The sequence below is a fragment of the Ursus americanus genome, chromosome 16 (genome assembly GCF_024610735.1).
Source record: "Ursus americanus isolate L20-20 chromosome 16, mUrsAme1.1.p, whole genome shotgun sequence".
NCBI classification, from domain to species: Eukaryota; Metazoa; Chordata; class Mammalia; order Carnivora; family Ursidae; genus Ursus; species Ursus americanus.
Window position 1 is genome coordinate 50044650 of NC_142142.1, and position 21724 is coordinate 50066373.

General features: G+C 43.1%; 1 protein-coding gene across 3 annotated transcripts; it reads left to right on the forward strand.

The window, feature by feature from the left end:
- The first annotated feature begins 9761 nt into the window (after positions 1 to 9761).
- MPZL2 (myelin protein zero like 2) lies at positions 9762 to 20923 on the forward strand. Of its 3 annotated transcripts, none has more exons than XR_015727009.1 (6): positions 9762 to 10433; positions 11439 to 11605; positions 11881 to 12091; positions 14777 to 15032; positions 17735 to 17810; positions 19758 to 20923. XR_015727009.1 is itself a non-coding variant. In XM_045797889.2 (6 exons), exons 1-5 carry the CDS (start codon positions 10376 to 10378, stop codon positions 17796 to 17798), a joined length of 648 nt encoding a protein of 215 aa, XP_045653845.1. In that variant the 5' UTR covers positions 9939 to 10375; the 3' UTR covers positions 17799 to 17810; positions 19758 to 20923. The 3 variants fall into 3 exon arrangements, 2 of the variants coding, with proteins under 2 accessions (XP_045653845.1, XP_045653846.1); XM_045797889.2 differs by having other exon boundaries at positions 9939 to 10433; positions 14777 to 14924; XM_045797890.2 differs by having other exon boundaries at positions 9940 to 10433; positions 14777 to 14924; positions 19833 to 20923.
- Positions 20924 to 21724: the final 801 nt, after the last annotated feature.

The following is a 21724-nucleotide window of genomic DNA, read 5'->3' on the forward strand; positions in this document are numbered from 1 at the left end:
GCACGGTCTGCTGGGCTTCGTTTTCACTGCACATCTTTGTAGCATTGTTGGGAGGGGTTGCATGATGATTTGCTAGCTGGATGCCATTGACCATCAGAATCACCGTCATGTAATCGTTTGCAGTGACATTCTCCTATTTTTAATTTTTCTAGTTCCTTAGTGGGCTCTTCTTCCATCTGGCTCCCCCAGTTGGCAACCCATAGGCTCACTCCTGTGCGGGAGTGTTTCCTAAACCAGCGCGCAGCCAACTCTGGAGTACGACCAATATGTGGTTCTACCGCACGTGCTTAGTACAAGGCTCGCACCATATGCTTCCTGCCGTGCCATTTGTGACACCCACACTGTTCTTTACCCTATAGGACGGTAAGTCGTCTGATCATGGCCTCAGATGTGGTGTCCATGTCAAGTTACTTATAATAGCTTTAGACAGAGTCTCAGGTTTTGTATTTTTCTCCTTGAGGACCTATAGTTTCCAGGTGGTCTGCAGATAGCACTTGGAGAAGCACTGTCCTCAATCTTTTCCACGCACAGAAAGTTCTGGAAAGATGAATAGGTAACGTGTAAAAAAAATTTTTTTGGTGTTCTATGTTAATGTATTAAAACCCCTGAGAAGTACTATAGCTATATACAAAGCAAACAAACCCAAAATCTGTTTGTTTAGCCTGGCATTTCCCCTGAGTCTAGAATCTTCTCATTCAACACCTACTAACACCTGGAGGAGTGGTGTTTGTCTGAATGATCATTTAGGGCATGTTCGTAGCAGTGACATATGGCCACGATTTCTTGCAGTTCTAAGAGCTGGACCCCTGACCCTCCTCTCTTCCAGTGTCCTTTCTCCCTGGAACAGACACCATCCTTCCTATTGCTTGAGTTACACGTGCCATGCTTCTCTGGCCTGTGACGTCATCTTAAACCCAGTGTGTCAGCAACTTCCTTTTCCTCCTGAGACGATGGCTGAAAATAGTGAAGAATGAGAGGTGGGGTTATGAAGGACCCAGGGCAGAACAGTGCTGAGGCTGAGGCCAGGGGAGAACAGAATTGCTGATTCGGATTTCAAGTCAAGACTTGCCGAAAGCTTGTTGGGGAAGTCTTCACTCGCTTATTCTGTAAGCAGGCTAATTGCAAGTTCAGCTTTCTTCCGAGAAGATTAGGTCTGTTTTCAAAGGTAAAGCATGCGGTGTCTGTGATGTTTATGGAGCAAAATATTTGGAGGTGTTGGAAAAGGTGAAGTTTTATCCCACTCTGCCTGGCATGGTGTGGCTCGCGTGGAGACTCCGTCTTTTAATTAACCGACAGATTATTCTCCACCCTCTTACTGTTATAATTCAGTGGGTGCTTGATGCAACCACTTTTGATTATCTATCCTTAAATCTTTAAGTGGGTGTAAAACCCGTTAATAATGTCTATTACCTTTAGGAAAAGTAAAGCCTCCTTAGCATTACTGATGAGTCCTTACTGCCTTTCTCTTTTACTCGTATTTAAAATTTCCATTAGTGGGGCGCCGGGCTGGCTCAGTCGGTGGAGCGTGTGACTCTTGATCTCCGGGATGTTAAGTTCGAGCCCCACGTTGGGTGTAGGGATTGCTTTAAAAATAAAATCTTAAAAAAAAATCAAATGAAATTTCCATGACTTCTTAGGATTTCCCCTACATTTTCAGAATTTAACTGAGAACCCTTGTAATACAATGGAGACAAAAGACTCTCACCTTCCATAACTCCTTTCCTGCTGTTCTGCTTTTATATCCTAAGCTTGCTTTGTAGAAGGACCACAGGGTTTGGAATTAAAACCCAGCTACACCTGGGGCGCCTGGGTGGCTTAGCTGGTCGCATGTCTGACTCTTGGTTTTGACTCAGGTCGTGATCTCTGGGCTCTGGGCTCAGTGGGTAGTCTGCTCAGGATTCTCTCTCTCCCTCTCCCTCTCCCCCTCCCCGCACTTGGGTGTGTGAGCTCTCTCTCTCTCTCTCTCAAATAAATGAATAACTCTTGAAAGGAAAAAAAATACCCAACTACACTATCTCCCAGCTATGTGGAGTTACTAAATCTTCCAGGCTCATTTCCTCAGCTGTGAAATGGGGAAATTAGGGGCACCTGGGTGGCTCAGTTAGTCAAGCGTCTGACTCTTGATCTCAGCTCAGGACTTGATCTCAGGGTTGTGAGTTCAAGCCCTGCATTGGGCTTCACACTGGGCATGGATCCTAGTTTAAAAAAAAAAGAAGAAAGAAAAGAAAAGAAATAAGAATACTAATAAAGTACTTTCTAAGGTTGTTGCGAGATATAAAGATACGAAAGGTGAGCCATGTGACAAGCGATGGTTCTTACTATTACCACACTCCAGCCTCCTACCTGAAGTTCCTACACAAGCCATGCTGTTTCAGTCCTTTTTTTTTTTTAATTTAAATTCAATTAGCTAACTTATAGTACACCAACAGTTTCTGATGTAGAGTTCTATGCTGTTCCAGTCCTAATGCCAGGACGTTGGCCCAGAGGGCCCTGCCTTTTGTCAAGTGGATGTCAGGTATTGTTTAGCCTTTTCAGAGCAGGCTTCCCTAGCGCTGCCAGGCGGAGTCTGTCCTCATTCTTGTGCTGTCACTTGCAACTGGCCTGTACTTTATCATTGCAAAGCACCCCATACTGTGACTACTTGTTAAAAGCGGGATCACTCCTTGAGGGCTAACTAAGATCGTATCTTTTCTTTAACCTTTGAATTCCTAAGAAGAGCACCTGACTGAGTAGTTTGGCTCTGGTGATGGTCTGGAAGTTAGGCAGGGCTGGTTCTGGATTCTGGTCCTGTCAGCAGGTGGGTAACCGTGGGTGTTTACCTGACCTCCGAGTCTCAGACTTGGGCACATTTCCTCTCTCATTCCTGTCACCACCTATGGCAGACCTCATCCTTTCTCTTTCAGATGTCTGCTCCCCTATCTCCTGTCTCACGCTGGGACAGTGACCTTTCTTTCCTGCGAAACACATAAAGGAGAAGCCATTAGGGGAGAACTCCCTCAGGAGGAGAGAGAACTTTACACACACACACACACACACACACACACACACACACACACGTAGAGGAAAACTCCTTCAGTTTTTGTTCCTGACCCTTTTACCTTCAAAGTTAGCCTATTTGCACCTATTGTGGGGTTCCCCTTATCTAGGCTGACCATATAAATTATCTTCCAAACCGTAACACCAAGGTGTAAAAGGGGTGCTATTAGTCATTACAGCAGGATAGCAGGTATAAACCACGACACTCCTGAACAACCAGAACATTGTTTTTTAAAAATTTTTTAAATTTTAAAAAAGATTTTATGTATTTGAGAGAGAGAGAGAGAGAGAGAAGGGGAGCAGGGCAAGAGGGGCAGAGGGAGAGGGAGAGTCTTAGGCAGACTCCCTGCTCAAGAAATCAAGTCTGATGCTTAATCAACTGAGCCACCCAGGTGCCCCTTGAGTGATATTTTTATTTTTTAAAGATTTTATTTATTTATTTGTCAGAGACGAGACCACAAGCAGGGGGTGTGGCAGGCAGAGGGAGAAGCGGGTTCCCCGCTGAGAAAGGACCCTGATGTGGGGCTCGATTCCAGATCACAACCTGAGCTGAAGGCAGCCGCTTAACCCTTGACCGACTGAGCCAGCCAGGCACCCCACTGAGCGATCTTTTAAATACACGAATCGGATCAGGTCACTTTTTGCTGAAAAGTTTCCAGTCTTCCTATTGTCTTCAAGATAAAGTCCAAACACCTTAACCCTTATCAAGAGCTGTTAGGGTCTGGCCTCTGAATAGGTTTTCAACCTCACCTCTGGTTAATCATTCTTTTACCCTTTTCTCTTTACCTACAATAGGGCTCAGTAGGTACTAGAATGAACAAATCTCTCAGAGCCTCAATTTCCTCCTCTATAAAATGGAGACATCTGCTTATCCTGCCGTTTCAGAGATCAGAAATAATATATGTAATGTTCCTACCACAGTGCTGGTTACATAGTAGGTACTTTTCTAAAAAAGTTTTTATTTTTAAAAGATTTTATTTATGTATTCATGAGAGACAGAGAGGCAGAGGCAAAGGGAGAAGCAGGCTCCCTCCACAGGGAGCCAGATGGGGGACTTGATCCCAGGACCCTGGGATCATGACCTGAGCCGAAGGCAGATGCTCAACTGACTGAGCCACCCAGGCCCCCTAAAAGTTTTTATTTTTAAGTAACCTCTAAACCCAACATGGGGCTTGAACTTGCAACCCCGAGATCAAGAGACACACACTCCACTGACTGAGCCAGCCAGACGCCCCAGGGAGGCATTTGATAAATGGAAATATTCTTTTTTTAAGATTTTATTTATTTATTAGAGAGAGTGAGAGAACACGATGGGGGGGCTGGGGGGAGCAATGGGGAGGGGCAGATGGAGAGGGAGAAGCAGACTCCCCACTGAGCAGGGAGCCCACATGGGGCCCCATCCCAGGACCATGGCTGGGATCATGACCTGAGCAGAAGGCAGCTGTTGAACCAACTGAGCCACCCAGGCGCCCCATCAATGGTGATTTTTCTTTGTTAAAAACTACCAGTATTCTAAGGAATGATGTCTAAACTAGCATAATGTAAAATAATGAATCTCAAGCACTTTATAAACATTTACTTAATGCTAAGGAGACTTGGTGAAAGAGGGAGTAGATTTTGCCAACATCTTATTATGAAAATTTCCAAACACGCAGAGAAGTGGGAAGAATTTTACACGGAGCACCTGTACACCCCACCTAGCTTCTTCAAGTACCGTTTAATTATACGTGTTTTGTCACGCATCTGCTCATTCCTTACCCATTGCTTTATCCACCCATCTCTCAATGCATCTTACTTTTCTGATGCATTTTAAAATTAAATTGCAGGGGCGCCTGGGTGGTTCGGTCAGTTGGGCGTCTGACTTCAGCTCCGGTCATGATCTCGGAGTCCTGGGATCAAACCCCACGTCAGGCTCCCTGCTCGGCGGGGAGTCTGCTTGTCCCTCTCCCTCTGCCCCTCCTCACGCTTGTGCTTGCTCTCTCAAAATAAATAATGTCTTAAAAATATTAAATTGCAGACATCAGGACGCATTTCACTACATACTTCAGCATTAATGAGTCCAATATTTGTTTATAATTCCTTTTTAAAAATATTGAAATAAGATTTTCATACGATGAAACACACAAAATGTTACATGTATACCATTCAAAGAGTTTTTTCAGATGTACAAGTCTGTGTAACCCAAACCTCTATCAAGATGCAGAACATTAATATCACTCTAGAAATTTCCTTCATGCCCCACCTGTCAACCCCTGTCCCACTTTCCCAAGGGCAAGCACTGTTACGATTTTTTCCACCAAAGATTAGTTTTCCCTGTCCTAGAGCTTCCTATAAATGGAACCAAAGAGCATGTATGACTCTGTATCTGACTACTTTTGTTCAACATCGTATTTTTGAGATGTATCCACGTGGTTGAATGTATCAGAAGTTTGCTTCTTTTTACTGCTGGGTAGTATCCCATCATATGAGTATTCTGCAGAACGGCCCATTTTCCTGTTGATGGACCCCTGTGCTATTTCCAGTTTGGGACTATTATGAATAAAACTTCTACAAATATTCTCATACAAGTCTTTTTGTGGATTTATAACTTCATTTCTCTTGGATAAATACCTGGGGGTGGAATTGCTAGGCTGGCTAGCTTTATATGAAACTTGGCCTGACGAGAAACTCCCAGACCTCCTCCCAAAGTGATCATGGGAGCAGTTTTCAATATCTTAACTAAGTATAATCACAAACAAGCAAATTTACGGAGTGTTTTCGATGGGCACCGAGCATAACACTGTGTTTCATCTGATTCTTAAACCCAGCCTACGGGACGGATATTACTATTCTTATTTTACTTATGACATAATCGAGGCACAGAGAACGAAATCTTTGCCCCAGGCCTCACAGCTGGTCAGTGGCCAAGGGTGCGTTTGGATCTAAGCAGGTGGGATTCCAGCTCCTGCTTCCCAGTATGTAATAATGAACAAATAAGTGGCTGGGCCTTTTCTCGGGAAATGAATTTATTTCCTAAGAATGAAACTTGGTCGTGGTAATCAGAAGATGCTATGTTCATCAATAAACATGATATAAATATAAATTCTCACCCATTATTCGATGTGGTACCTATGGTGAACAGGGAGGTCCTTGGGTTATCTTCAAAGTCATCTCCAGCCCTGTGCAAATCCATCTAGCTGCTCTTTAGAGTAAGGGAAGGGTTAAACTTCAGAGTCGCTTCTGTGGGCAGGTTAATAAGAGCATGTTGCCCATCCTCTATAATTAAGAAAGGAGCCCAGGGCTTTACTGGGGAGGTATCCAAGCTGCGGTGAGGCGGGGAGATAGGAAGGCGTTCCCTCACATGGTTTTTCTAAGCTATTAGAGCTCAGTCTCAGATCCAGACTTGGCTTTGGAATATCTCTAGGGAATGCAAGGCAAGGAGGAGGACCAAGGGGAACACATCACGTCTTTTGGGCTGAGAGCCTACCTCTCATCTAGGACTCTGACATCCTAGCCCCCCTCTCTCATCTTTGAGAAGCTCACCAGAAGTTAAAAAAAAAAAGGAAAGGAAAGGAAGAAAGGATGGCACTGGGGTTGGTAGGGGTGGTTGGGAGTCCCTGAGTCTTCTGAAAATGGGTATTAAGTTTGGACTTTTCATTCTGGCTCCAGGCCAGGGGGAGTATGAGAAAGTCAATAGAGTATGTGGTGGTCGAGGTCCCAAGGCTTTTCCTCATTATTTTTAATTGTCTGATAAATACCAAAGTAACTCCACTCTTTTCGGGTTGTGTCTTAGCTACTTCCAAATGGTGTATTTGTCAGGATCAAGTCCATACTCCTTAGGATGGAGAGTGAGGACCCTGGACATCTGGGCCCAGCCTCTTTCTCCAGCTTCCTGACCTGCCACTCCTCCCTAAGCCCTGGGATGAAAATCATTTGCAGGTCCTATGGAGACCACATTTCCTGCCCACCCCCTCCTACTTGGTTCAACAACAGTGCCTCTGTTTTTCCTCTCTCAATTCCCATTTATCCTTTAAGGACCCATTTCATGGGCGCCTGGGTGGCTTAGTCAGTTAATGTCTGACTCTTGATTTCAGCTCAGGTCATGATCTCAGGGTCATGAGATTGAGCCCCACATTGGGCTCTGTGCTGGGCGTGGAGCCTGCTTGGGATTCTCTCTGCCCCTCCCTCCTGACTCTCTCTCTTTCTCTCAAGTCACAAATATGGTAATTACTTGTTAACATACACACTGTACCTCCCAATCTTCTTTGGACTCCGATTTTTGTCCCCGGGGCAGAAATGTCTTATTCTACTTTATATGTCTTGCCTAGCATAGAACAAAAATTAAATAGAATCTTTCCTAATTAGAAAACATACGGACAGAGAGTTTTGAGTAAACAAACGCTTTATTTGAACCACCCCCAGAGATAAATCATTTGTTTCCCTTGCTTTGTACAAGGCTGATTTCATCTTGCGAAAAACCCCACATTTTTGCTTTGGATGTTAACATGACAGTTTTTACAAATATCGATACAGACTAGTTTTTCTGTCTTTTGAGCCCTCAGTGAGTTTTCTCCTCTCCAGTGGGTTTCTAAGTATACCCCAGTAGAAGTATTTTTGGGAAATGTGTCGGCAGTTGGGATAGATGAGGTGCTTTCAAAACTATCAACTGAGGACTTCAGAGGGGAGGGGGGTGGGGGAATGGGATAGACCGGTGATGGGTAGTAAGGAGGGCACGTATTGCATGGTGCACTGGGTGTTATACACAACTAATGAATCATCGAGCCTTACATCGGAAACCGGGGATGTACTGTATGGTGACTAACATAATATAATAAAAAATCATTAAAAAAAAACAAAAAAACAAACAAAAAAAACACAAAACTATTGGTACGCCATCCATTTTAATGATAATCAGGATTTTTCTCTGGAGAAGCTTAGAAAAAAAAGTGATGGTTCTGAAAACTTCTCTCTTCTTCCTTTTCTCCCATTTGCCTTGGCACTAACTTTAGACCTTACCTAGAAGCCTCCAGTTTTGCTCATAGTCAGACTGACGGGCCCCCTGCGGACTCAGGGGCAAATGTCCTTTTCACTCAGTGTTTTCTCAGCTTAAGGAGTCCAGCCCTTGGTCTCCTCCCTCCCCTCCCAGGGAGGGGAGCTGGGTGACTCTGGAGCCGCTCCTGTTAACTGGAAGAAGGAATTGGGCGTTGCTGGGCACAGAGCCAGGAACTTGAACTCTGCAGAAGAGTGGGCTCTCGGCAGCTGCTGACCCTCGGAGCAGGGCCAGCGGCCAGCTCACAGGGCATCTGGCTACCTGGGGAAGAGATTCTTCTGCGGCCGACAACAGGCAGTTTGTTCGGGCCGCCTGCCCTGATTCCTCTCCTGCTGCTTTTCTCTGTGTCCTTGAGCTCTTTGGTAACTCTACCTCTCACCAAATTTTGCAATTTGCTCTAGACTTCAAAACCTCGGGCTCTACGGGCTCTACGTCCCCTTCCTGTAGAGCTGCATTTCTCTGCAAGTTGAAAGCCAACAAAGAGGATCAAGTTTCCTTCTTCACTCCTTTTCTTTCAGGCTCCTGGAGCTGAACTCTGCAGACCCACATTTTATCCCATCACCATTTTGAAGATTTTCCCCGGCATTCTGATTTTAGGTTGATCTCTGACCTAGACGCTGACAAAGGAGCCACTCTGTTTTCAGGAACACTCATCGTAATGAAACATTTGTGTTAGGACACCCCTGGTCTTCATTTGGGGTAGCCTCTGGGTTTCTCTGTTCTAACAACTGTTTTTTGTTGTTTACTGTTTTTCTTTTTCTCTCTCTTTCTTTCCTTCCTTCTTTCTTTCTTACCCTCCTCTCTTCCTCTCTCCTTCTTTCCTTTTTTCTTTCTTTTCTCCCTTCCTTCCCCCACGATCATGACATCTTTCTCCTGCTGCTTTTCTTTTCTTTTTGGCTTTTCTTTTCCACTTTTGTAATCTGCCTCTCCCTTGGTGGAATTTTCTTCCCTCTGTATGAAGTTTTATCCTTTCCAGTCAGCCTGCCCCTTCCTCCCTTTCCTAGCCACTTCTCCCCTCCAGGGTTTGATGAGATGTCAGGAGTCACTAGAGTTTCTGGGTTGCTAATCCGGGGATTAGGGCTATTCGTTTCTGTTCAGAGTTAGACTCCTGCTCAAGCCTACTTCTTAGCTTCAGGTGTAATCTCCCGTTCGTCTTGGGCTGCTGTTTCTTGGTGCTGCTTTGTTAATTCCGTCACAATTAGCCACCCTCTTTCCAGACGAGGAGGCACCTTTTCTCATTTAAATTCCTCAGCTCTTCAGATTTTTCAGACAGATGGCTGCCCTAAAAATGGCAGATGAAATCTGAGGCACAGAAAAGTTATTATGAAAACCTTTTCCTTGAGAGTCCTGTGGGTCCATGGTTCACATTGGGTGTCATTTTGTGGCAAGAGCATTAGACATCAGGGTCAGAAAAGTTCCGGTTTTGTGACCTATCAGCTGTGCAGCTGTGCAACCTTGGGCAAGTCACTTACCTTCTCTGGGCTCTTTGTAGCCTCTCTGGAAAAATGGGAACACTTCATGGGAATATTGGGGAGGTGAACTGGATTGAGATAGTCCACCAAATGAGCAGGGATGATGTCCTGCTTTATCTTGAAGTTCTTCAAAGTGAAGGGGTCATTAAACATTGAGATTTGTTTGGGTCAGCTTATTTTAGGTGGGTGTCAGGAGATAGCTACAAGCTAGAAAAGGCACCGAGATCCTTGTGGTCACGTTTGACTAAAAACTGAGGGTATAAGCTGTAGGACTTTTTGTCCGGAGAGGGTCTTAAGGCATTCGGATTGTTTTGGAGTCTGGGCTCCTGTGGCCCCGGGGAGGTGCTCTGGGAAGTGTGATCTCTGCAAGGTGATTTCAACATTCACTTCCCAGGCAAGCGGGAAGCCTGCTTAGAAAAAAACAGTGTGCGTGTGGGCCAAACCCAAAGCAGCCTGGGACGTTTCAGGCTGGCACCACCTCCTCCGGCTGTTTCTGAGGCCATCCAGAGGCCAGAGCCCTGTCAGATGAACCGGAAAGTAGAGAGCAGACTGCAGAGTTTGGAACGAAGTGCGGACTCCTTGTAGCACAGAGAGCGGGAGGGAGGAGAGGGAGGAGGGCCGCAGGGAGCAGAGGCCCCACCTTTCCATTCCAGCAAAGTGCACCGGCGAGCCCGAGCCCGGGTGAGTCACAGACCCTGGTGCTCAGTTTCCCAATAGGTGAGGGGCTAGCTCTTCTCTCGGGGAAAACGCGTTGCGTTCTTACTGGAGTGGCCTTGGCAGGGTGCTGGAGCCCTCGGTCTGCCCGGTCTGGTCTCCGGGGCCAGGGCTGGGTTCCCTCATGTATGGCAAGAGCCCTTCGCGTGCTGGGCTGCTTCTCCTTGGCGTACAGCTCACAGGTAAGGGCTGGCGGGCTTCTTTCAGCCTTTCCTCCTTCTCTGCCTACCCTACAGAGTTAGCCGAGTGTCTCCGAAGTCACAGGAGTTTTGTGAGGGAGCCTGGGCCACAGTGGCAGTCCGTCTGGTTTTGACTTTACTGAAACTGAAGTTAGTGGGTTGTTTTTGGAGAACTGATTTCGGACAAACAGGTTTAGGTGTGTTTCGGCCGCTAGTGATTTGGGCACAGAGAGGGCTTTCTACTCTCAGGTTACAAACTTTATTTTTTTCTTCTTTTTTTTCCGTGTGGCTACTCTCAGCCTCCCATTGCAGGCAGGACTTGGCGCTAGGATTTCTGTGTGTGGGTCTTGTCTGGGACTCGCAGCAGCCCTGGAAAAGCTGAGAATTGAAGGAGAGAGGACCCCGCCTCCCCCACCCCCGTGTAATTTGGAAACTGCCCCAACGTGCAAGGTCTCAATGTAAATATCACGGTAGAAAAAAGGCCACGTGGTAGAGAGGTTCCAGGCATGCAAGCAGAACCTGGCTGGGGTTGATGAATTCAGTTTCTGCAGAAGACTAGAAACAGCATGAAATCATAAGCTAACAAGGGCGCTTTCTGGAAAACTTCCAGGGGACCGTGATACCACAATACGTAATGCTTAATCTGAATACATCTCTAATTCATGTTATGATTAGTTTTGATTTGCTTTGTTTGTTTCTGCTTTCAATTTTATTTGCCGACGTCTGTGTTTGATAGAACAGCTGGCAGCGGGTACCATGAGGCTGGGTTCTGGTGCCGTGGAGAAAGTGAGAGCACTAAGGAGGCTCGCTGTGTGGTATTTTTGGTGGTTCTGTGGCATGGGAGGGTCACAGGTGCATACAAGCCTGAGTATGCAGGCTCAGGATGAAGTACGTTTGAGAGCTGGGGCATCTCAGTTCAGTTTCGTGCCTCACTCAGACCTTTATTTTGGCAGTGTCCGCAGAAATTCTCTTAATTACATATCTTCCCTTTCCCTTGTCTTTGCGCAGCCCTTTGGCCGATAGCCGCGGTGGAAATTTACACGTCCCAAGTGCTGGAGGCTGTCAACGGGACAGATGTTCGGTTAAAATGCACTTTCTCCAGCTTTGCCCCTGTGGGTGATGCTCTGACAGTGACCTGGAACTTCCGGCCTCGGGATGGGGGGCCTGAACAGTTTGTAAGTAGATTATTGTCATTGGCCAGGCGACCCTTGGTTGGGAAAATAAGCCAGTCCGTTTCTCCTTGCCCTTCTGTGCTTTTCTTAGCAACAAGCACAGGGCACAGCTGAGAAACAATCCTTGGGACAGAGACCAACAGAACTGAGGGGTCTGTCAACTGAAAGCAAGAGGTTCTTGGGGGAGAGCTGCAGGTGGGGCCGTGAGGCTGGCTCCCTCCATCTCGGCCTCCTTGCCTCCATACTGAAGAAGATCTTTGGCCACTTCTCCCTTCCAGGTATTCTACTACCATGTGGATCCCTTCAAACCCATGAGTGGGCGTTTCAAGGATCGGGTGGTCTGGGACGGGAACCCTGAGCGGTACGACGTCTCCATCATCCTGTGGAAGCTGCAGTTCGATGACAATGGGACATATACCTGCCAGGTGAAGAACCCACCTGACGTGGACGGGCTGATAGGGGAGATCCGGCTCAGCGTCGTGCACACTGGTAGGTCGTGCAGGGGAAAACGGTTTGGGGAAGCGTGAGAGCGTGTAGAAAAGAGAGGGATAATCTTTTGTGATGGCTGAAAGGGTAAGACCGAAGAGTCTCGGGGTAAAAAGGAAAGGCTTTGTCTGGCTGTGGAAAGAAACAGAAGGTTAAGCAAACGGACCAAGGAGTCTGTTACAGAAATGGCATTGAGTTTGTAAAAGGGAGAGGAAGCAATTCTCTGATAAAAGGCTAACAATAGATCCGTTCATTCACTCATTTATTCACCAGATACTTATTGAGGGCCTACTCTGTGTCAGGCAGTGTCCCGCACTTGACCCATGCTAGCTCATTCAACTCCCACCACCACCCTGGGCGCCAGGTACGGGTAAGGACTGCTTTCCTTTATTAAGTGCTGCCACATGCCAGGGGCTTTTGCATGTGTTAATCTCTATATATCACATCAGTTTTTGTACTTTTAGTGCTCCACATTTTACTGAGGAGGAAACTGAGGCTCACAGAAATTAAGTCACTCGTCCAAATCCATGGAGCTGATACATGGAATCATTTGGACCTCAAACCCAGGCATCTTTGACTCCAAAGCTGTACTCTGAACGAATGTACCGTATTGCTCGCAATCCTCTAAAGGGAAACCTGGAAACTGTCCAGATGACAAAAAGCAAATACCATAAAACTTCAGAGTTGCAAATCTGAGTTTGAGCCACTGTTATCATTTACCAACTGTCAATAAATCCTTTTTTTTTTTCTTTGTTTCCTTACAGTGAGAATAATATAGCGAGGATTATGGTGAGGATAAAATGAGATAATAGATGTAAAAATTCCCCAAACTCCGGGGCGCCTGGGTGGCACAGCGGTTAAGCATCTGCCTTCGGCTCAGGGCGTGATCCCGGCATTCTGGGATCGAGCCCCACATCAGGCTCCTCCACTATGAGCCTGTTTCTTCTTCTCCCACTCCCCCTGCTTGTGTTCCCTCTCTCGCTGGCTGTCTCTATCTCTGTCAAATAAATAAAATCTTAAAAAAAAAAATTCCCCAAACTCCGCCTTGCACTGAAAAAAAAAATGTGTTTGCATTGAAAATTGTAACAGCTACCACATACTGAGTATTTATGATGTGCAGACACAGCATGGGATAATTTACATGAATTTTTTTTTTAGTTTATTTATTTTAGTGATCTCTACACCCGATGTGGGGCTCGAACTCACAAGCTCGAGATCAAGAGTAGTGTCTCTTCTGACTGAGCCACCCAGGTACCCCAGGAATAGATTTTTTTAAATAAGAACTCAAGAAGTGGATATTGTTACCCCTATTTAATACCTTGAAGAAACTGAGGCTCAAATAAGTTAATACTCCAAATCACACAGCTAGTAAATGGTGCAGCTGGTATTTTAACCTGACTCTCTGGTGCTTGCTCTTAACCAACATGTAATATTACTACCCAAAATGTATAAGCCTGTAAAGGGGTAGGATTTCCTCCTTTCATTCCTAATATCATCCTTCGGGACCCCATCAATAGGGCTGTGTGACCTTGGAGAAGTCATTTGAGTACTGAAAGAAGTAATGGAATGTCCTGGGACCTCAGTTTCTGAATTTGTCCGCAGCTAACCTGCATGAACAGGTTAGACAAGAACACATGGTTCTTAAATGTACTGTGATTGCTACTCTGACAATCTAGTGAAAGCCACAGCTCCGCTTCCCACAAAAATGTACACATAACACACAATATGATATGGAGTTTGTGGGCTTGTGGCCCCCCTCTCTCCCCGTCCTCCTTCACAGACTCCAGGCTGGAAACCCCTGGGCTAGACATTTTCTAATGCCTTTTCTGGTTCCGAGGGTTTACTGAAGTTTATTTATTTAATTTTTTAAAAAAGATTTTATTTATTTGTTTGAGAGAGAGAGCACAGAAGGAGAGGGAGAAGCAGGCTCCCTGCTGAGCACGGACTCGGGGCTGCATCCCAGGACCCCGAGGTCATGACCTGAGCTGAAGGCAAACGCTTAACCGAATGAACCACCCAGACGCCCTGGGTTTACTGAAGTTCAAATCAGAAATCAGACTAAAAGACAGGACACCCCGGCTTCACAGATTCTGCCCGCTCTACGGGCCTTTCCCTCTGGGTTCCCTCTTGCATCACTGTCGTTACTGATTTACTTGCCTATCTTCCGGGCGGGTAGGAGTTCCTTGAAGGTACTTTTTTGGCTTTGTATTTCCATCGCAATGTCTGAACATAGTAGGCCCTTAATAAATTGGAATAAATGACTGACTGAATGCCAGAGGTGAGAGGGAATCGAGGAGGAACAGTTTGGGCGCTGGGTTTGATGAGGTCAGCAATAACCTTACCCCACTAGGTGGGTCAACTGGCTCAGTGGTTCTCGAAGTTTCCGCCTGCACCAGAATCACCTCGAGGACTTGTTAAAACAGATTGCTGGGCCCCACCTGCAATTCAGGAGACGCCTGATAATTTGCATTTCAGAGTTCTTACGGGTACTTCCGCTCCTCCCAGGACTGTAGTTTGAGAACCACTAAAGGGGTCTGTGTGGTTTTCTAACTGCTCCTAGAGCTCAAAGCTAATACGGTGCGAGAAAGGAAGATTCCATTTAATGATGAAAATACATCCTTATCGCTTTAGATTTCATCATGTCCCTTCTCTTTTTAGAAACATGAGATCCGCTTTTTCTCCTTACAGTCCGCTTCTCTGAGATCCACTTCCTGGCCCTGGCTATTGGCTCAGCCTGTGCACTGATGGTCATAATAGTAATCGTGGTGGTCCTCGTCCAGCATTTCCGGAAGAAGCGATGGGCTGAGAGAGCTCATAAAGTGGTGGAGATAAAACCGTAAGGCTAGGCGGTTCTGGGAAGTCTTCTTCTAACGCTCTGTTATCGTGACTCTTGATATTTTACACTTGGGCTCAATGATTGTTCAACAGACGTTCTTCCCTCTGAGTAAGTCCTGTAGAAAAATTCAAATTGACAGGATGGATAAATTAGGGTGTGATTTAGTAACTTTACAAAAGCTTTCTTCATTTTATAGAAGATTTCATTATAGGCTTTATTATGGAGGATTTGATATTATCAGAATCTGCTTACATAAAGCTTTTCTAGGATATTCCTTACTTTTAATGTAAACTGTACATTTGTAAGGACCCCCGGGCAGTCAGCAGGGGCACCATGAATCAGTGCCTAGGAAAGTCAGCCATGCGGATAGAAGGTGGTCAGTAAATATGTATATTTTTTGAGATTAAATTTATGCACCATAAACATTCACCTTTTTAATGTTCACAAAGTTGTGTTACCATCATCACGAATTCTAGAATTTTCATCACTCCCAAAAGAAACTCCATACCCTTTAGCCATCACCATTGTCCCCTCCCACCTGCCCCTGACAACCACTAATCTTTCTCTGTGGATTTGCCTCACCTCAAAGGTGAGGAGAATGTAAAGTGTCCCCCAAACTGAGAAGGCACTTTGAAACAAAAATGAAGTAGGCGATTCCATACAGAATACACAGAGTTTTATGTTGCGTGACTTACTGGTAGGAAGGATCATGAGGACTGGCAGCGGGACAGCTGTGCAGCTAGTCGCCTCCGAAGTCCCATGTTTTAGTTTGCTGGTTTAGTTAGTTTGTTTATTTAAAAGATTTTATTTATTTGACAGCACAAGTAGGCAGAGTGGTAGGCAGAGGGAAAGGGAGAAGCAGGCTCCCCGCTGAGCAGGGAGCCTGATGCTGGGCTCCATCCCAGGACCCTGGGATCATGACCAGAGCTAAAGGCAGACACTAAACCGACTGAGCCATCCAGGCACGTCTGGGTTGCTGGTTTTAAAGGAGCGGGATGTGTGGGGGAGTGTTCGCATACACGTGATTGATCGCTAACGTTTAACAGACCTTCTGGCACCATCTGTGCCTCTGCAGAAAACTATGTTATCTGCACCATTACCTTATATATTTTTTTTTTATGATTTTTTATTATATTATGTTAGTCACCATACAGTACATCCCCGGTTTCCGATGTAAGGCTCGATGATTCATTAGTTTGCACCATTACCTTAATGGGTCCGTTGAAATCCAGAATAGGCTCCCTGGACATTCCAGTTTTGGAATGTGAGTGTGGAGTTTGCCGTTTACGTTACATCTTACGCATTACTCTAGAACATGTAGCCCTGAAGAGGTCATTAAGCAGACTACAATAAGAGTGTGGGTCATAGATGGAGTCAGTGTGGCCAGCATTCCTACACCTATTCTGGACATTTCATATTAATCGATAATCATACAGTGTGGCCTTTTATGTTTGTGTCTTTGACTTAGTATAATATTTTCAAGTTCATTCATGTAAAGCATGTACTAGTAGTACTTCATGCCTTTTTATAGCTGTATAATATTCCACTGCATGTACATACCACATTTTGTTTATCCATTCAATTGATGGACGTTTAGATTTTCTCTACTTTTTGGCCAATATGACTAATGTGGCTATGAACATTTATTTATAAATTTTTGTGTACGCATATGTTTTCAAGTTTCCTGAGTATATATCTCGGAGTGGAATTGTTGGAACATATTGTTACCCTATGTTTACCTTTTTGAGGAATTGCCAGACTGTTTTACAAAACAGCTATACCATTGTATACTCCCACCAGCAACATATGAGCTTCCAATTTGTCCGTATCCTTGACAACACTTGTTGTCTGACCTTCTGATTATAGCCACCTAGTGGGTGTGGGGTGGTATCTCACTGAGGTTTTGATTTGCATTTTCCTAATGACTAATGATGTTGAGCATCCTTCCATAATATTGGCCATTTGCATATCTTATTTGGAGATCTATCTATTCAAATGTTTTGCCCATTAACAAGTTGGGTTCTCTTCTGTGGGTTGCCTTTTCACTTTCTTCTTCATGTCCTTTGAAGTACAGAACTTTTTGATTTTGATGAAGTCCAATTCATCATCCATTTTTTTCTTTTGTTGCTTCTGCTGTTGGTGTCATATCGAAGAAACCATTGCCTACCCCAAGGGCGTGAAGATTTATGCTTGTTTTCTTCTAAGAGCTTTACAGTTTTTAACTCTTACAGTAGGTCTTTGATTCATTTTGAGTTAAGTTTTGTATAGGGAGTGAAGTTGGAGTCCAGATTCGTTCTTTTGCAATGGTAGTTTTTCAGTTGTCCCAGCACCATGTGTTTCTTTTCCTCAAAAAATATTTACTGAAGTAAATAGAATTGATTTTTAAGAAGCCCAATGAACCCAACTCTGATATTAGGGATTGACTACAGAGCAATAAAGATGACTTCTAGGTCAACACAAAACCTTTTCTTTTTTCTTTTCTGAATGAGGAATGGAATTAGAGGCCAGATACTAATGGTAAACTAAGGTGTCTGCTTTAACTCCTTCAGGTTCCCACATTGTGTTCCCATCTGAAAGTATTCTGAAGCGTGTAGAAGTTCAGATACCCAGGGTCATGTGGAAGCATGTATATTATTAGAAAGATGGCACTGGTGGTGTAGCTTTCTGTAAGATTGGATCTATTCCCAGATGCATGTCATGCTTCCCAAAATATGGGAGAAAAAACATCGCCCGGAGCTTGCTTTCTAAGATTTGCCTCCCTTGCTTCTTGTCATTTTCACCTGATGTTGGTTTCTACTTCTTTGTTACAGAAAAGAAGACGAAAGGCTCAACCAAGAAAAAAAGGCCTCTGTTTATTTAGAAGACACGGACTAACATTCTTAGATGGTGAGGCTCATAAATGAGTTGGTTTCTTTCCTTAGCTTTCTTGTCTGGCCCATCTCTAATGTGGATCTCCTGGATCTTGGGACTGTTAGGTGTTTTCTATATGAAATTAGAGGAACTGGGTCAGGGAGATAAAAGTCTTCTATTAGTGTTATGGACAGCTTCCTCTTTCAGTGTGTTTTGTGCAAAGGATGAGGGAGTCAGACCCTACTGCCATTGAAGATGGGAGAATTCTAAGATTATTAGAGGCTTTGTGGTTATGTTTACCACAACCAAGAATAATAAATTAACTTTCAACATGTAAGTAAATCTTTATTTTTTAAATGAAAGAAGTAATACCTGCTTGTTTTATTTTGTTGTAAACCAATCATGGTATCAAGAGAATGACTCAATAGATATGTCTGACATTTTGACAGAACTTTTATACTACTTGGAATTAATTTCAACTCCTTTCATCTAGTTATTGGAACTATGAATCCAATTTTAGTAGTATCTAGTTTTATTTTTCCAGTTTTCAGGTTTATTGTGCTTAAAGGGTAGGATGATTTATTTTTCATATGATCAGAATTTTTTCTATTCTCTGAAGTAGGTCCACTATTATTATTTGCAAAAAGAGTCACATTTTTGTGGCCTAAAGCTTCAGGGAGAGACCTCAAGGATTTAAAAAACAGAATATGGAGAGAAATTATTCTATTGTAAACCCAGAAGAATTTGGTATCAGAGAGAGATTCTACCAAGGGCTATTGTCTTTTTTTTTTTTTTTAAGATTTTTTATTTTATTTATTTGACAGAGGCAGTGAGAGAGGGAACATCAGCAGGGGGAGTGGGAGAGGAAGAAGCAGGCTTCCTGCTGAGCAGGGAGCCCGATGCGGGCTCAATCCAGGACCCTGGGATCATGATCTGAGCCGAAGGCAGAGGCTTAACGACTGAGCCACCCAGGCGCCCCAAGGGCTATTGTCTTTTTATTTTTATAATTTTTTATTATGTTACGTTAGTCACCATACAGTACATCCTTAGTTTTTGATGTAGTGTTCCATGATTCATTGTTTGTGTATAACACCCAGTGCTCCATGGAATATGTGCCCTCCTTAATACCCATCACCGGCCTATCCCAATCCCCCGCCCCCTTCCCCTCTGAAGCCCTCAGTTTGTTTCCCAGAGACCATAGTCTCTCGTGGTTTTTAAAACCAAGCAGATTCTCTAACAAGTTAGGGTCATGGAATGAAGATGGAAATGAAAAGAAATTTAAGGAACTAACACAATCAAGCGCAATGTGACTGGATGTCCTCACTGGATGGATACTAGTTTGAACAAACTAGTTGTAAGAAGATTTGGGGGGGAGGCAATTGGGAGTCTTGAACATGAAAATTTTGAATATGGATAATATTAGGGAATTACTGTTAATTTTTATTAGGTATAATAAAGGTAATGTGGTTACAGAGGAAAATGTCCCTATCTTAAATATACATTTATATATAATATACATTTATTACATATAAATTTATATATGTATTTATATATAACATAAACCAAATAGATATATGGCAAATAATGCAAAAAATGCTTTAAAATTAGGTGATGGGTGAATTCTATACACTGTCCTTTCTACTTTTCTGTGTGCTTGATCTTGTTTGTAATAAAAGGGGAGAGAGACGAAGAGAGAGAGAGAGAAAGAGAGAGAGAGAGAAGGCATGCATGTGTGTGAGTGAGCTATGGATCAAGTGTCCGTGCAAGGCAGAGGCTATGAATTAAGGACACTGACGCTGAGAACTATGTAATAAGGATCAGGAAACATCTTTTAAAAGTTGAATTAGGAGGAGAACAAGTACATTAAGAGTAGTTTCCTTCACAGTGGAGAACATATCTAATAATATATATGTAATTCATAATTCCAGGTACCTCTATGCACTATCGCCAAATGCATTATCCATTTAAACTTTTGTATTTCAGGAAGCTGAAGATTCCCAAGAACAAGAACCTTAGGATAAGCTGAAGTTAATGGAAGCTTTTCTTTGGCTTTTCCAGCTGTGACCTGCCTTCCAGCCACCTCTGCAGTCCAGAACCAGCTAGATGAGGAACATCTCCCTGGAGCTGGCACAGGCCCCTCTTGAGCAGATGCCAACAAACTCCCACACAGCCTATTTCTAAGGATTTATTTAATTTCAAAGTGCAAATATATTTCATATGCTCATTATTAGCCTTTTATACTAAGAAGCTACATTTTTGCTCTTAAACACTCCTTGTGGATTATTAATTGTCCACACATACAGTGGTATCAAATGAGATGAAAGCCAACTTGTCTGTCATGACATTTCCTTTAACATACTAGTTTCTTCAGAGTAGCACTCTTGCTACTAAAGTTAATGTGTTTACTCTTTCCTTTGAACTCTTAATTAAAAGTGAGCTAATTCTCCCAGCTGGAAATCTTAAATTCAACAGGAAATTTAACAGGAAATCTTAAATTCAAACTGTTAAAGAACAGTTTGATTTTTTATGGCTGTCCTTAAGTTAGGGACACATCTTGTTTTATTGAATTTCTTTCAGTATCCTAAATGATGTTTTTTGTTTTGTTGATCCAAGTTTTATAATAGCACAAATCTATCACAGAGTAGCTAGAAAAGTTTATAAATGCCTATTGATTGACAAATGCCACCCCAGGACAAATCACTTGTCACCTTTTTTTTCTGTGTTGTGAAAAACAACCAAAACTGCAGGTTTTCATGAGCAGTGAATACTGTTTCTCCTACTGTTCAGTTATCTATAACAACAGAGCAAAATCTATGCTCCCTTGCAGACTGGAATCATTAAGCAGTTACATGGAAGGATTCTGAAACAGTACATTACGACTGTAAAAATTTAGGGCTGGTGAAAAAAATCAACCCAAAATGATGATAATTTTGTACAGTGTTATATAAAGCTCTGAGAACTGGATGAGATTATTTATTTTTTTCCTTTTCTTTATCTTATTTCCTTTTTGCTTTGATTTACTTGCTTACTTTGTGGGAGGGAGGATTTGGTATGGGGCAAAAAACAAAACAAAACAAAAAAAACCCCAAAACTAACAACATGAAACCAGCTTTATTCATTTTTTCCCTCATAGTAGTACAGAAAGCAAACTTTATAAGTGGGCTACGGAAAGAAGAGTGCTTTTTAAAGTGTTTAGTTTCCCAGTGTCTTTCCAAACTTAAGCTATAGCAGCATTTATTCAAAATGTACAAAACATCTGAAAGTTTGGTTGCCCCCTCTCCCCCATCTTTACAGTCTAATATTTTCAGTTTTCACTGACCGGGCCAAAGATGTTCTTTCTTTTAACAAACAGGAATTTTCAAATAGGTTACCTGTATTTAAAGATGCTGAACTTTGATATTTTTTTGAGTATTTTTAAAATAATTGGTACAATTTACATATGAACCTTGATTCTGAATTCATTCCATACCTCTCTCATTTTGTCTTTTACACTAAAAAAGTAGTTTTAATACTCAGTTTTGAAACTAAAAGTTAGATTTAAGGTCTATGTTACCTTTAACTCACATTTTCTATTTTTCTCCATAATTCAACCTTTGAAAATAACATAATATTTTTTTCAAACAGATGGCCTGGATGATGTTCCATAAGTGTAATGAAGAAGTGGTTAAAAACTCACAGAAAGGCTTTTCCAGTAAAACTTGTAGCTTGTATCTTGGCTAAATATTCAGGGGTTAATATGACCCTGTCGTTTAGTGTCTTTTTCCAAAAGATAACTCTTGTACTGTAATTTATTTTTTATTGTGCCTGAAACACGCATGTAAATAACCTTTAGTAATAAAGAATTATGTTATATAATTTGCTTATATACAAATCTAAACATTTTACACAGCAACTACCAAAAAACAGATGGTTATATATTTTATCTTTACTGAGGAATTTCCTTAGAGGGA